Source organism: Tamandua tetradactyla, chromosome 5, assembly GCF_023851605.1.
Source record: "Tamandua tetradactyla isolate mTamTet1 chromosome 5, mTamTet1.pri, whole genome shotgun sequence".
NCBI lineage: Eukaryota > Metazoa > Chordata > Mammalia > Pilosa > Myrmecophagidae > Tamandua > Tamandua tetradactyla.
In genome coordinates, this window is record NC_135331.1 from 128,049,194 (window position 1) to 128,064,495 (window position 15,302).

The 15,302-nt window shown below is 32.9% G+C and overlaps 1 protein-coding gene across 9 annotated transcripts in view; it reads left to right on the top strand.

Annotated features, from left to right (window-relative positions):
- The window catches only part of RIMS1 (regulating synaptic membrane exocytosis 1), a 490,334-nt gene that overhangs the window by 289,086 nt on the left and 185,946 nt on the right, over nt 1-15,302 (top strand). Inside the window, exons 1-2 of one of the 9 annotated variants that reach the window (XM_077162215.1) lie at nt 1,560-1,892; nt 10,574-10,661. The exons of 6 other annotated variants lie outside the window; for them this stretch is intronic. In XM_077162215.1, coding sequence (XP_077018330.1) covers nt 10,631-10,661 — 31 coding nt within the window. In that variant the 5' untranslated portion in view covers nt 1,560-1,892; nt 10,574-10,630. Of the gene's footprint in view, nt 1-1,559; nt 1,893-3,581; nt 3,741-10,573; nt 10,662-15,302 lie in introns of those variants that run through there. 2 more of the 9 variants (XM_077162216.1, XM_077162217.1) reach the window with 2 other exon arrangements.

The window sequence follows — 15,302 nt, forward strand, 5'->3', positions numbered from 1 at the left end:
AGAGACCTTGCTTGGTTAATAAAACATTTTCTGTTGGAAATAAAAAATACGTTACCATTTGACAAATTTCCTTTTATCTTGCCACTTTAGGGAACTCAAGTTAACGGTACCAAATTAATATAAATCAGTGTAGTGTAATGAAGGATAGGTATTAGATAAACATCATTCAAAATGACTTTAGAATATGAAATAAGACCTCACAAGATGATAAACAAGAAAAAAGTAATAGAAGAGAAATAAAGAAAAGATCTCAAAACTTAGGCACAGTGAGAACTGTATGAAGTATAGTAAAATATTTCAGTTCAGTTGTCAAGAGTTTCTATAGACCTATCAGAGGAGACACAGATTCTTAAATTTCAATCACAGAAAATTACATGGTGCCGATTTCAGCTAAGGGAAATGAATAAATTCATTGTTGAAAGTTTTGATTTCCCTTCCATCTATTCTCTTCAGTGTATTTTTTGGGTTGGCAGATCTGTCTCTAGGCCATGACTTTTGTATGTCTTCTGTATGACAGTACCATAGTGAAAGAAACTTAAATTCAGCAAGCACAAGTCTTTATCCCCTTTATCTGCTCTTCAAATTCCTCACCAGCTCCAAATATGGGAAATAGAGATATATGTTTGTAGGTCCTGCCTGAAACACCATAGTTTTCCAGACTAGTGAGTCATTAGCACTTTAGTGTAAACTGGCACAACTTGGAATTAATCTTATCAACTATGGTGCAGTAAAAAGCTCCTGCATGGACTTTGAAGTCAGAGCAAAATTCAAATCCCAACTCTGTTACTTACAAACTGTGTGACCTTGGACAGGTTAGTTAACCTTTCTGATCCTCATCTTTAATGTGAGATAAGTAATATTGATTTTACCATATACTTATGAGAAATAAATGAATTAAATAAAATTAATATACTTAGCACAGTATTTGACATGTAGCAAGCATTCAATTAATGTTTATTTGCCCTTCTCTTCCCCCCAGCAACAATTTAGCCAATTTAAAGCATACTTGGAGGTATGAGGAAAAGAAAAAAAATATTCTAAATAGAGACAAAAAAAATTGTTCCTTTAAGAGGGGAAAATGTTTAGATTATTCAGTTTGATTGAGGCTGATATTTTCCAGTTGATTTGGTGACAGTGAGATGATCCATGGTTCCGTATTAATTGTTTCTTTTTTGGATAATTATTTTATGCAATTATATATAATTTAAGTAAATAGCACATTTAGGATAAATAAATGAAAAACTATTCTTAATTCTCTCTATATCATTTGGTCATTTCATTTTCTAAAACAAACTAGAAGCAGTCTTCCTCTACATTTTAGTCAGTATTCCCCAGCAGATTAGAGAAGTGTATCATTGTATAGTTGTGTTTTTTCTGGAAAGTAAGTGATATACCATGATAAAAATGAAATGAGATTTACGTGATAAATAATTTCAACCAATTTTCTTATGGTGACTGTTCTGTAAATAGATGATATGGGTGGATAAAGTATTTGTAGATGACTTAATGACAGGATAATTATTCTGTCTATGTCAGAAAAATCTCTGAATTGTGTCTCTACAATCATGAAAAGCCTGTACCTTTAAAAATATCAGCAATATGAGCCCCCATCCCCAGTTCCCTGGCAAAATCTATGTGGGGTTGTCCTTTTGCCCCCTGGAGCTGAGCCACTGTTAGCACTAGGCTGGCCATACCAGAAAAGCCTGAAGAAGCGCTTTGCCTATGTTCCCAAAAACCACTCATGCACTCCCGGTTTATGCTTCCTGGTGCCAGTTGTTGTCATTGGACTGAGTGAAATTCCGCACATAGAGAAACTGCAGAGGAAAAGCCCTGTTACGCGGGGCTTGGCAGGACCATTGCCAGGGATTGATAATGAAACCAAATAATTTCAGGTGAGTTTGCTGTGGTTCACAAGCCGGCAGGGTTCTGATCAACTTTGTCGTCTTAACCCATTGATATCTCAGTGAAGTGCCTCTGGGGAAATAATAGGAGGAGCTCCCAGAGCATCTGCCTGAGTCTTTTCTCCTGTGCTAGCTTTAAGAGACCAGAGCATTTCGTCCTCTCTGCACGCAGGAAGGTAGCAGTTTCTATGCATTGTTTCAGGAAATGGTTAATTGAGAGTCTGTCTGAGCTTTGGTGTTTGCTACAGGGAAACCTTTCAGTATAGCTCGGAGCACTATAGATTAATGCGGTAATCAGTGGGAATCTGTAGACTGCAGAGATCTGTTTTGATGACAGCAGCACTTATATGGCCTTGTTTAGTGTCACCGTTGTATAATGTTGAATACTGCAGGCTTTTCTTGGTTTTGATTTAGGATACAAGGGCCAGAGAGACTTGACTTTAAAATCTCTTTTGTACTTTGGTGGATTCTTGATTGTGCTGTGGATTTGCTACCATTTCTAACTGGAATTTAGTAATTTGATGCCAGTAGCATTTATTTAAGCACTCCGATGCTGCTGTTATGTTTACTGGGTTTCTACAGTTTCTACTACTTCGTTCGTTGCACTCAGGAACAGGTAAACTAAATTGTAATACTAATCTAGTGGATATATATAGTACTAATGGAATATGATGCTTAATTATCCAAAAATAAGATGTTAAAATGCTTCATTTAGAGTCTATAAGTAAAAAAATAAGGGATATTTTGTTTTGAACATGGAAATTACACAAATATATTGTCATTTTAGGATGCCACGGTCATAATCTAGTTGTATTAGATGAAATCATTTTCAGGTTTTAAATGTATATCTGGAATCTACATTAAATTACTGACATTTTAGTATTATGTTTAACTCAATCTGATATATGTATAATACACATTTAATTCAGAAAGTATACATTTTCCTTTTCTGAATGACCAAATACAGACTATTTCTCCTGTTTAATGAATTTCATCAAAACTAGAAGGCTTCAGAGCTTAATCTTTTTAAAAATAGAAAAATATAAGTTTATAAATTGTTATTTTGGAAAGAACTCCTTTGAAGTATTCAGACAAAAGCTTTCAAGGCCTAGCTTCTCCTGATTGACAATCCTGATTATAGAGTATATTTGAGGAAATGTCTGTTTTTGTGTGATTTTGAGCCATGGACCGAAGGGAAAGCTATTGAGATATGGGGAACAGTTGATACCCAGACAGAGAGACGGAAAGGGAAATATAGTCTGATGGGTCAGAGATTAAGGTATGCGACCTTGGGTGAAAAGAGTACTGACTAACCCCTTTTGGCCTCTTTTCCACTTTGAAAAAAGACTTTCTGGTTATTCTCAGTGGGAATGGCATATTTTTCAGATGATTGAGATAGTCTGATGTTAACTTTTGTGCAGAAAGAGACACTATTTAAAAATCTTTAACGATATGAAGTTCTGTTTATGAAGGGAGAGAAAAACCTAAACCTCTCTCTTTTATCTTCTCCCTTCCTTCCTTCCTTTTTTTCCTTCCTTACATTGCTTTATTAGCTGAGGATTTTAGAAATGGAGGTTATAGTTCTTTTAAAGTAAGCTGATAAATCTCTTGCCTCATTTATAATTATTTTGCCAAATACATGCTGGACCAGTTCTAGGTGCTCTAAGGGCACTGTGCCATTAGCCTCTGTTCCTTTGGGTAGTAAAGAGGCATCACCTATTCATTGCAGCAGGAAAAAGTTCTCCTTGCAGAAAAGAGGCTGGTGCTCTCTGAAAACCTGCCAGGGACGGATGCTCTCCTCCTTCTCATGTACAGTTGTTTCTGCTGAAGGTGGTTGAGGTAAGCTCCTGCCTTACTTTTCTCAGCATATGATTTTCTGGCGTTCACTCCTTGTTGAGGGTGAACTCAAAATTCAAAGGATCAGAGGCCACTAGAAAAGAAGTAGCTACCTGCCATGTGCAAAAGTACGAATCAGATTGCTACAAAGTGCTAGTTAACATTCATGAGTCTAGACTAATTAAATATATTACTTATAGATAAAAGTAGGACTTAATTTTAAATTGCATCATATGTTTATAGAGTGGTTAATAATTGCTAGTTGATAAAGATCATGAATCTCCTGATAATGTTCATACTTATTGGGCCTTCTTTATGTAGGTACGCATAATTAGCAGAGGAAGGCCCAGAGCATATGCTCTAGCACTTATGCACATGAGAGACAAAAGAAAAGCAATGTGATTGATTCATATAGCATCAATAGTCAAGAAGACGTTAGTAACACTTATTATCATGCCTTATAAGCTGTAGGCTAGTGAAATGGGTTCATATTTTGGATAGCCTTGTTCAAGTAGGTCATCTTTTATCTTGAAAATAGGAATTGACGTAATCATAAAATAAGTGATTTGGTCAATTGTTTGCAGAAATGAAATCAAAGAATTTCAGTGTTTAGTTAATTTCACAGTGCTTTGTCATCTGAGGATTTTAGAAAGGGAGATTATAGTTCTTTTAAATTAAGCTGATAAATCTTTTGCCTCATTTGTAACTGTTTTGCCAAATACATGCTGGGCCAGTTCTAGGTTCTTTAAGGGCACTGTGCCATTAGCCTCTACTCCTTGAAGTAGTAAAGAGGCATCACATTCATTGCAGCAGGATAAAGTCCTCCTTGCAGAGAAGAGGCTGGTGTTCTTCCAATTTCAAACCAATTTCAGTTGGTTGTGTCAGAGAAGGATACAGTATGAGTTCAATGAGTTTTAAGCACTTAGACGATAAGTTCTTCTGAGACTAAAAATTTTAAATATCAAACCTAACTTGAGGAAGGAAGGTGTATTGATTGTAATAGCTGGTGGATTTTACCTAACATGTTTTCAATAGTATAGTACTTTATCATATACTTTACATGTTTTCAATAGTATAATACTTTATCATATACATATCATATAAGCTTTTGAAATTTTTTGTAACAGAGGCTGTTAGTCTTTCATTGTTGTTGCTTTATTTTCTTCCCGAGAATTATCAGCTCTTAAAGTTTGTTCTTAACCTCGAAGCAGGTCAAAATTGAAACAGTTTTGGTTCCATTCTAAAATTTTACTTTTATTTCAAACTTATGTTTTCTAATGACTTTTAGATTATATCAAGTTTACTATTTTTTCTTTCTTTTTTTCTGTGTGTGTCACTTGAGATTGTTTAATGACCTCGTCAGGGAAGAGAGATTAGTATATCTATCTGTTATATTTCTGTCACCTAGCCTATATTAAAGGCTTTTAGAAATTATGATTTACTAGAGCCTTGATTGTTCATGAAGGTGCTTTTAGGATGAATTTTTTTGCCCTCTACATGTAGTCACTGAGCTTATTTTCTCTGAGTATGGTTTCTTGATTTCCTAAGTGCCTACGTTAAATAGGGATGTTAATGAAAACATACTGCTGAGGCTGAGGACTTGTAGGAGAGGATAATTCTGTGAGCAAAAGATAAAATACATTGGCAATACAACAATGTCCTAGTCTGAGTCACTCATTCTTCCAGATTCTTTAACCATTGTTTTTAATTTGGGGAGAGATCATTGTCCCTTCAGAGAATTAAAAGAAGAAATGAACTCTCCCTAGAAAAATACTTATGCAAACCACATTTCACACAAAATTTGAGAGTGCATCGACCCCCTAAACCTGAATATGGACTACATGAAAGGATTCGCTTACCCCAGGTAATAAGCCTTGTCTAAAAGGTCACAACAACGTGTTTGACATTCAGTGATAGAAAATGTCGTGGTCACAGAAAGGTAAGCCATTTCTCATCAAAGGTTAGTGAATAAATCTAAGATGTGCTTCAAAATGTTCTTGCTTAAAATATAAACTCAGGTAGTTCAGTGGTAGAATGTTCACCTTCCCTGTGGGAGACCTGGGTTCTATTCCAAGACCATGCACCACCCCCCCCAAAAAAAAAACCTAAACAATTACCATTTGTTATTTCCATTGACTATGCTATTTTGCCTCATAGTAAAAAAAAAAATAAACCCAAATCTTGAATCTCCAAAACAAAAATAAATGATGATTAGACACATTGGTATAAGTAAAGGGATTAGGAGTGACCGAAAACTCAGATGTGACTCAGAGTGCTTTCTAAATGCATAGGGCCCTGGGCTTCATGTGAACCCGCTGGCTAGGCCTTATTTCTGTTCAGAATGACTTGACAGAAGCTAGGTGTCTTGTGATAGCTGACTTCTTTTGACAAACACATTGTAATTGTCTGACTCAAGGCTACTCTAGAGCATACCTTTAGTTATAGAGATCTCAGCATGGTTTATTTTAGCCTAAGGAATTCTTCTGTAATCACAGCTATTCAGTGAGGACTTAGAAATGATGGAAAATTGAGCACGAAATAAAAGTATCTGTCTTTGGAGTTTTTGCTTGAAGTTGTCCTTTTTGAGTTTGCTGTATAGAGTCTTTGAACATATTATTAACTTGATTCTCCACATTTTTCCTAGCTCATTTTACAAAGTTAAATTGCAGTGGATAGGGGTTTTATGCGTATAAACTAACTGCACATATGGATGTTTAATCTAAAATATGATCTGATGATAATTACAATCAAGGATTGTAGAAGGCTCAGAAAGCTGATGGTGTGGGTATGGGTGGATATGTAATACATACTTTTTTGTCATCCAAAAATTAGTATATTAGTTTGAAAACAAATAGAACTGTGAAACTGCTTGGTAATAAATGAAGTCCTAAAGGCCAGCAAGATTTTGTTTTTGAATGTTTTATCCCTTTCAGCAGTAAAAATGCAAAATAGGCTAGGGTAGTATTGAGTTTGCTATTTGAAAAATGAGTACTCAACCTTTAGAATGCTTTTTCAACAATTATCTTAATCCAACTTCTTTGCAAATGTATTTCAAGCATGAATAATAAAAATCATATAACTAAATTTAACTGCTCTTACATTCTTGCCAGATAAAAAGAAAATAAAGTTGAGTTCGGGAGATTGACTCTCTCATTTTAAAGTAGAGATTAGCCTTTAATTTGATTTGCAATATAAATAAACTAAGTATATCTATGTATTTTGAGAAAGAAGAAGGAAAATTTTGCTTTTTTTCTCAATACTAGAACTGTTATAATCTTTATATTAATTGGTATCTCTTGTGAGTTCCATGCATTTCCCTAGCTCAATCTTTCTGTGATAAGTATGGCATTTTCTTACATTTGGGTTGGTTTATATGGAAATCAGATGCAGTATAATGATCTCATATTGTTAAGATGGGTAGAATTCTTAAATCAATCTTAAATGTGCTTATTTTTATTGAGAGAAATATTTAATATTTTTACGATCTTTGTGGGGGACGTTGCACCACCTTGATTGGACATTTTTATTATGGACCTAGAGAATATGCATTAGAAAACTTTTGTGAAAAATAATGTTTATTTTTGATATTACAGAAATCACATTCAATTTAATATTTTTATAGTAGAATAGAGTTCAAAGAGTAAATTCAATTTTCACATTTAATTTCATTGAATGTTTTAGGTTTCACTGCTAACAGTGTGTGAATTAATTTTGTATCACCAACTATCTCTTAATTTAATTTCACTGTTTAATTCAGTTACATAATACCCTAGGAAAAGTAGTTTTGTTCACTTTGTTTTGCTCTTACTAAGAGACATTAATTTTGGTTAAGAAGCTTGAAAAGACAGTTCTAACAATTTGTGCGTAGGACATTATGTGAAGAGCATTTAATCCTCTATTTTCCATTTGTTGTACTATCTTCATAAAGTGTCAAAAAATAGAACATGCAAAGGGAGAAAACAAGAATTAATATTTACAGTACATTTAGTCCTTACTTTCATAAGTGACAAATCTGCAGCATTGTTTGATAAAGTCACTACATATTTCTGGTTTTGTGGTACATTACCAAGTAATGATTCAATTTTAGAATTATGAACACTTACCTTTAATCACTCCATTCTAGATTGTTTTTTCCAAGGTGCTAAATATTTGCCAACCAGCTCTTTGTTCTGTTGCTGTAGTTTACATTGTTTTAATTTAGACCTTTCATAATAGAATTGTACATTTCCCTATTGCTTTTTTCTCTTTTAAATCAGGAAGGATGTGAAAAGTATTCCATCTTTAATTTCATGAAAGTTCACAACGTGAAGAAGTAATCTTTTTGTTGTTGCTGCCTATTAGATATTGTTTTAATATCTGTTATTATGTTGACCTTTAATACAGTAGTATAGTTACGTCCATAGGTCTACTTTCTGTATCACACTCTCTAGGGCAGGTAAACCCCTAACCAGTTTGTTTTTTACATTGGATTTTAATTTTTTTTTAGTTTCCCTTTACCTTCCCTGTAATCCTTGTAGCTCTTACTGCTGTCAGTGTGCTTGTTTGTGTCTTTTGCTGTTTTACAGTGTGCCTCTGTAATCGTCCTGTGGGATTGAAAACCAGAGAAACCGTCTCATGATTGTGTCTAAAATTTTGAGTCAGGGCCTAGTGTGCTTCTGAAACCTGGGAGTTCAGAATTTATCATTTGGTTTTGCCAGATTGAAAGCCTTTTTCCTTTTTTTAAATTTCCCATTCCTTTGTAAAAACTCTCAAATGGAATAACAATTTGCCGCTTATGGAATTCTGCTATTTAACCTATAAATTAGCAAATACCTATACATCAATTCCATTTAGTTATGTTCTTACCATTGCATCAAAGATATTTTGAATTTGTTGGGTGGAAAAAAAATCTATGTTTGATGAAAAACAGTTAAATAAGTGTATTAAATGATCTGTTTTGATTCATATTCATTTAATTTCATTTTAGCTCTCACTTTAAAACCTACTTTAATGTGTAATGTTTAAATTAGCTAGCAACATGTAAAAATGTGACTGTGTGAAATAAATTTGAAATATATAGAAAGAATAGGTGAGGGAAAATAAGGATAGAAATCTAGGCTATAGATTTAACCATAAACATTCTAACAGCTATGCTTTGAGAAAAATGCCATCGGTTACAAAATATATAGCATCCATAGCCTGAAAGTAAACCAGTTGTTTAAGTGCACATTAATTCCACCTGATAGTGACACCAGAGAGGAGTTTACATTTCATAGAGAAGATGCGATGTGATGTCATGAGCAGCAGCAACAGTCTCCATGCAGTAAGCCCTGTGAAGTAATAGCGTTGAAGCACAATAGAGGAAAGCAGTTGGGGGAGCAGCGAGAGGAAGGGACTCTATGAAAAGTGTAGACGATGAGTGCATAGTTGTCTGATACTCGGGATTAATTCAGAGATAGATTTTAGATAATCCAAGTTGATTTACTACATATTCTTTAGGAAGGCCTCTGTAGCTATTGCTGTACGTTAGAAATTTGAGAAATATTGAGGGGCAGTGCATTCAAGGTTATATTCTCTGAAAGGTGCTTGGAGGGTAGTTTAATGAGGCGAAGTAATTGGTAATAGGATTCTCTAACAAGGGTGCGTTCTGGAATATAGGACTATCCAGTTTTTCTCAGAGAAGCCAAGAAACCAGAGCTGTTCAGCCTGTTAGGCCTAAGCCAGTAAGACTTCCTGCTTTGTTAAAGTAACAGTTTTTGTTATGAAAATATATGCTAAGCTGAAGATATTTGGCAATATTTTTTGTTGGAAATAATTCATTAATCTAAACTTTGAATATTTAGGAACTCAGGAAGATGGGTCCTTTCTTGAGTCTGTAGCTTCAACTTTGACCAACTTTTAACTCATTTTGCTTTACAATGAAATGTGTATGTACCATCTATATGCACTTATGAATATTGCTTCTTTTCCCTCATTTACTTTTGTGTTTTATCATGAATCTTTTGCTTCTATCAGTGTTGTGTTGGAGTACACTTGAAGGGACATGCGCTGCTTTGTACAGCTTGACCAGTTTTGCACTGCAGCAGAGATTGAGACCAGTGACCTTGCAGTGTTTTGCAACCTGGTTTCCTATGACTATAATTGTGAAGGTTTATGAATATGGATACTTAGCAGTTTTTTTCTAGAACAATGCTGAGGCATTAAATAAAATATTTTCCAAATTTTTATGCATAGTGATTTCTCACTGCCAGTCAAGGAATTTCCATTTTAAAGAAAACAAAAAGTCCTTTTATATTTATAAATTATTTGTTTGCATGGCTAAACAAACACAAAACAAGAAAAGAAAAAATATTGAAATAACTTGCTTTGAGGGAGTTCTGGTTTCAAAACATCTATTTCTTACCAAAGTATTTGCTAGAATGTAAATTTATTTTCGTTTTTTCTAAATGGCTAAACATGATAAGCAGTACCAATCCTTCATAAGTACTCCTATTTTATTCTGTATACCCTTACAATTCATCTTTATCATCCCTGACCTTTATTCTTATTTTTATCACTGAAATGATAATAATATACCGATCTCCATATTTTTCATTTCCATATTTTTGGGGTATATAGTCAGGTAGAAATTAAATTGACATTCACCATTATTGTTGCAAGTTAATACTGTTTTATTAGTTTGCCTGAGTGTGAGGTCTGGATAAAAACTAACATTTTCTATCACAAATATTTGTATCTAGAGTGCTTTCTTGTAATGTCTCGCTGTGAAACTTGCCCAGCACTACTATTTCTTAAACCTGTGGTTAATAGCCAGTCCCCAAACAATGAAAGCAAATAAACCCCAATTTTTTCCACAGGGTTTCCTGGCTGGTTATTCCGAGGCTTTGCACGTGACAGCCTGTTCTCCCACGTGAATGGAATACTCAGTGTCAATGTGGAAGCCTGGTCAGTTGGAAAGTTGCAGTAAAATATTTCCCTCCTGTGTACAGCACTTCCCAAATTCTTATTTATGAAGAGTCATTAAGTTAGAAAAAAGAAAGTGTCCCTAAGAGTCTCAATTTTATGATTTGTTACCCACAATACTTTATTATTCTATATTTAAATTCTGAGGGAGAAGTTTCTGTCAGTAGGCCTCAAGTCATATGCAGGCATGAAATGTATTCCTCTTAAATTATTATATGTAGAAAGCATTTTTTGCCCTGTCATCAGTGACTTTGGAGACTTTCTTCAGAAACATTTTTATTGTTATTTAACACAGATGATAAACATAGTCTGGTCTGAATTTCCCAAGACTCTGAATATCCTTTTTCCATAATACTAAGGCACGACATTCTGTAGTGTGCGTGATTTGTTGTTGCTTTCAAAACTCTCAAGAATTTTAACTCAACTTTCTCTGAGGTATGTAACATCAGGTCAATGCAGTGTTATAGGATAAGGATACACCAAACATAATGGTGTTTAGAAAGTGTTTCTAATACCTGAAGCTTTATGCAAAAATCCAAGTGTGTGTAACTCTTAAGATTTGGAAAATTTAACTGATGACCAGTACTTAGTATATTAAATAGCTTGTTATTTCTCACCATCCATTAGTCTATTTAAAATAACTCTGAATTTTTTTGTGCTTTAACAAAACCCTATCATTTAGGGGATCCTCTTACATATTTACATTTATAGTTGTTTCTCAATCCTGTTATTATTTAGATACCTTTGTTAGGAACGCAAAATTCAAAAAAAAAATCTCAAGAAGCAATAAATCTGGAATCTCATAACCTCTTAGAATATAAAGATTAAAGTTTATTCCATAACTTATTTGGCTTAAATAATTTTAAGCTAAAATGCAAGATAATTTCACAGAAACATATTCAGAGATATCTTGAATCATGAGAAGAAAATTTTAAGAAGGGTAAAAATCCTATCTGCCTCATGATAAAGAAAAATTCAGTCTCAAATATTTGGCTTATATAGTGCATGCACTTTATGCTCACATATAAAAATGTGATCATATTAATAAGAATTCTTAAACTACTAATTTTCAGGTTAGAGCTATATTGCATAAACAAATGATTGACCACATTAATTATTTCATGGTCCAGATATTTTTGGTTAAGTGTTAATCTATATATCTGAAAGTATAGATAGTCTGATTAGAACCATTCTCTGATTCCCTGATGTTTCTGTTGGCTTTGTGGAAATTATTAGAAAGTTATATTACTCTTTCTCTGATGGCTCCTTTTCTTCATCCTTTAACAATTGGATCTAAGCAACTGTTCATTATTCCAATACTTGAGCATCTGTTTTGTATTAAGCCAGTTAAAATTTTTTCATGTATTAATGACTTTAACATTTTCCTAAGTCAACTTCAAAGCTTAATTTGTAAACATTACTGATATTACATATATTTTAATTATGATAAAGCTGATCTCTCACATCATGATTTTCATCTTCCTAATTTTAGTTGTGATTAATTATATAATAAACTCCATTTCTGAAGTCCATTACAGTTGACAGGTTTGGCATATCTCATTTAATTGTCCCTAAAATTTCTCTGAGGAAAGTGTTATTATCCCACTTATTAGGTGAGGGTAAGGTTTATAGAGATAAAAGAATATATATGTAATACAAGATATACCTAATATGGTTAGGATTAGAGTCACAAGTCTTTAACTACAAATGCAGTGCCCTTTTTACTACAAATAGCTGCCTTTTATAAGAAATAAGGTAATTATAATATCATGAAGATCTGTTAGTAGACAAATTAAAATATAGTGAGGTTCTCTGAATGGTCATGGTTTCAAATAAGTAATCTGTGGGGCAGGAAAGGAAAAGTATCTTAATTTATATATGCTAGCAGAATCTACAGAAATGCTTATGGTATAGATTTTAGTATTCTAAGGACAATTTGCCTTTCTGTGTCCATTATAGTTTATAAAGCAGTTTTGTATTTATTACCTCATCCTATTCTTGAAAGAATGGGATGTTATCGAAAGTCTTATCTCCAAAGTTGAAGGAAAATCCAAATGACTAAACTTAAAGTTCAGCCAGAAACTTTTATTCTGAGTACCATATAACTGCTTTGTAGAATTTGCACAGTGGTTGTTGATATCCCAAAAATTAGCTCTCAAATTAACCAAACAATACATGTAACTAGAAAAATACCAACCTCTAGCATGCATAAAATTCCCCTTTCCTGGATGGTTACTGAACTTCCTCTCCTGGGGCCTAAACTAGAGATGGCACTGCAGGCCCTCAAGCATTTAATTAATCATTTTCTGGAGGTTTCATTGACCATAAACAATTTCTGAATACAAGCGCCTTTGATATCTAATTAGCTAAATAATAGTTAATGCATTTACCTGAATCAGCAAATTTATATACCAAAGAGAAAGAATGGTATTGTGGGTTCTGCATTGAAAGTGGAATGCTTTGTGAGCAAAGGGAATTTTAAAAGTGAAATTTCTAGCATGCATTTGAGAAATAACTACTGTAACAAATCTCTGATAACAGGAGGTAATGCAATTCTTCCAGGGAATAATAGTGTTTGTTATTTTCCGTTTTCTGTCCCTTTGCTGGCATTGAACCATTTTAAATAAAGTATTTAAATGTTCCTAAAATACTAGGAAATTTATTCAGCTTTTTCAAAGTGGTCTTTTCATTATATTAATCCAGAGTTAAGATTTTTAACTCTAATTTTAGGTGTCAGATTTTAATTGTACTTCATGAAAAACTGCTTCCCAAATAAATGTCCCTGTAAAATATTAAATGAAAGAAAATGTGTAACTTCTTTATAACATTATAATCAAAGCAGTATTTATTAAATCTTGTGTACTTACGTTAAAAACACCCCATTTTGTCTCAACTTGAAAACTCACTCTTAGAACTGAGTTCACCTTTGTATATGCCCTGCGAGCAAACAATCAATACACATATTTTTGCCTAATATTTTAACGTACTTCTGTTCTGTTATGTAAGTAGCTTAGGATTTATATTTAGCTTCACCACACATCCTTCTGTTAGAGGTCTAAAAATACATAAATAAAGGAGGAAAACATATTTAAAGGTCTAGGAAATCTCTGGGGAGGATGATTCTTCTGATTTGGGGTCTATAGATTTTACATTTTTTGAATGGCAGTAGTCTAGTTTATGTAGGAAGAACAATTCATTCTTTGTTACAACAAGTAGGACAATTACAGGTATGTATTAGGAATTGATGTGCAGAGTTACTGTGATACTGGAATTGGGATGAGTCTCATCTTGTATAATCATTCACAGTAATAATATTTTTAAAATGTGCTACTTATTTTTGCTGGAGATGGTAAGAAGTTCAAATTTTCTATTACTTCAAGGGTTTAGAGTAGGTAAGCTTTTTCTTTACTGTCTTCCATTAGATACACATTCCCTCAGTCAAATGTAGCTGTCTTGTAAATTTTTAAATGAATATTTAATATGTGGTATTGTTCTCCTTAACTTTTAATTATTCTTACTTTTTTCTCCTAAACAGTTTTAAAATACTCATGCACACACAGTCAAGCATCTATATTATTTTGAAGGCATTTTTGTTCAATTGGTGTTGATTGTTCTTATTGGAATTTTATTGTACGTTAGATATCATAAGCTAGCAAGTTTTAAATCATAGTGATGCGTGTTTATGCATTGTTATAGATATGCTAATGGTAATGACCTGGGTTTAGGAAAAGATAGTTCTCTTCATGAAAAGTGCATGTGTGATTTATCTGACTTTTATTTGTACATTGCAGATCACGTGCTTATTCTTAAAGTTTACTTACCTTTTTCACTAGGTATTAGGAGAAAAGTCTGTTTTAAAAGTTTTCACAAAAATAATGCTCAAATTGTAACACTTCATTGAAATTGATAATTATAAACTTGAATTTCAGTAGACTCAAGTATTTGATATATTTCCTCAGTCTAAATTAATGATAATAGTAAATTAATTCCTTTAGAATTATGTTGAATATTTGGACCAAGGTGTTTTCATATTGATTTCAAAAGCATATACCATAAATTTATCATTTTGTAGCTATTCCACTGGTAGTCAATATTTTTTATCATCTATTAGAGAAATAATCGAGGAAAATGTTTTTTAGATGAAATACTAGATTCTGAATGTTTTAGAAACTGGTTTTGTTGAGTGTTGTTTAGTAATAGGGAAATATGAGTTAATAAAGAAAAATTAGGGTATTAAAAAGTCAGTATCTTCAGAACAATAATTATCTGGAAAAAAGAACAATGTAGTTTGAAACTACTTTTTTAGATTTTTGAATTTATTTTTGTATATGTCTTTAAGCAAAAATTTCATACTTTAATGGGTGATTGTGAAATTAGCAATAAAATCATTAGAACCTGTTCAAAATGTGGAAGCTGTCATTAAATACTGAAGGACATACAAATATTCTTGTATGCTAAAATAATGAATGGATATTTTTACATGTATATTTTTTAGCAATTTTTAGTAAATATCTACAATACTTTGACCAAAATTGGAACAAAATAATTTTCAAGTCTAAAAATTCACATTACTACTGTTAGGATAATGGAAGAATTTTTGTGCTGGCTGCACATTGGAGTCAG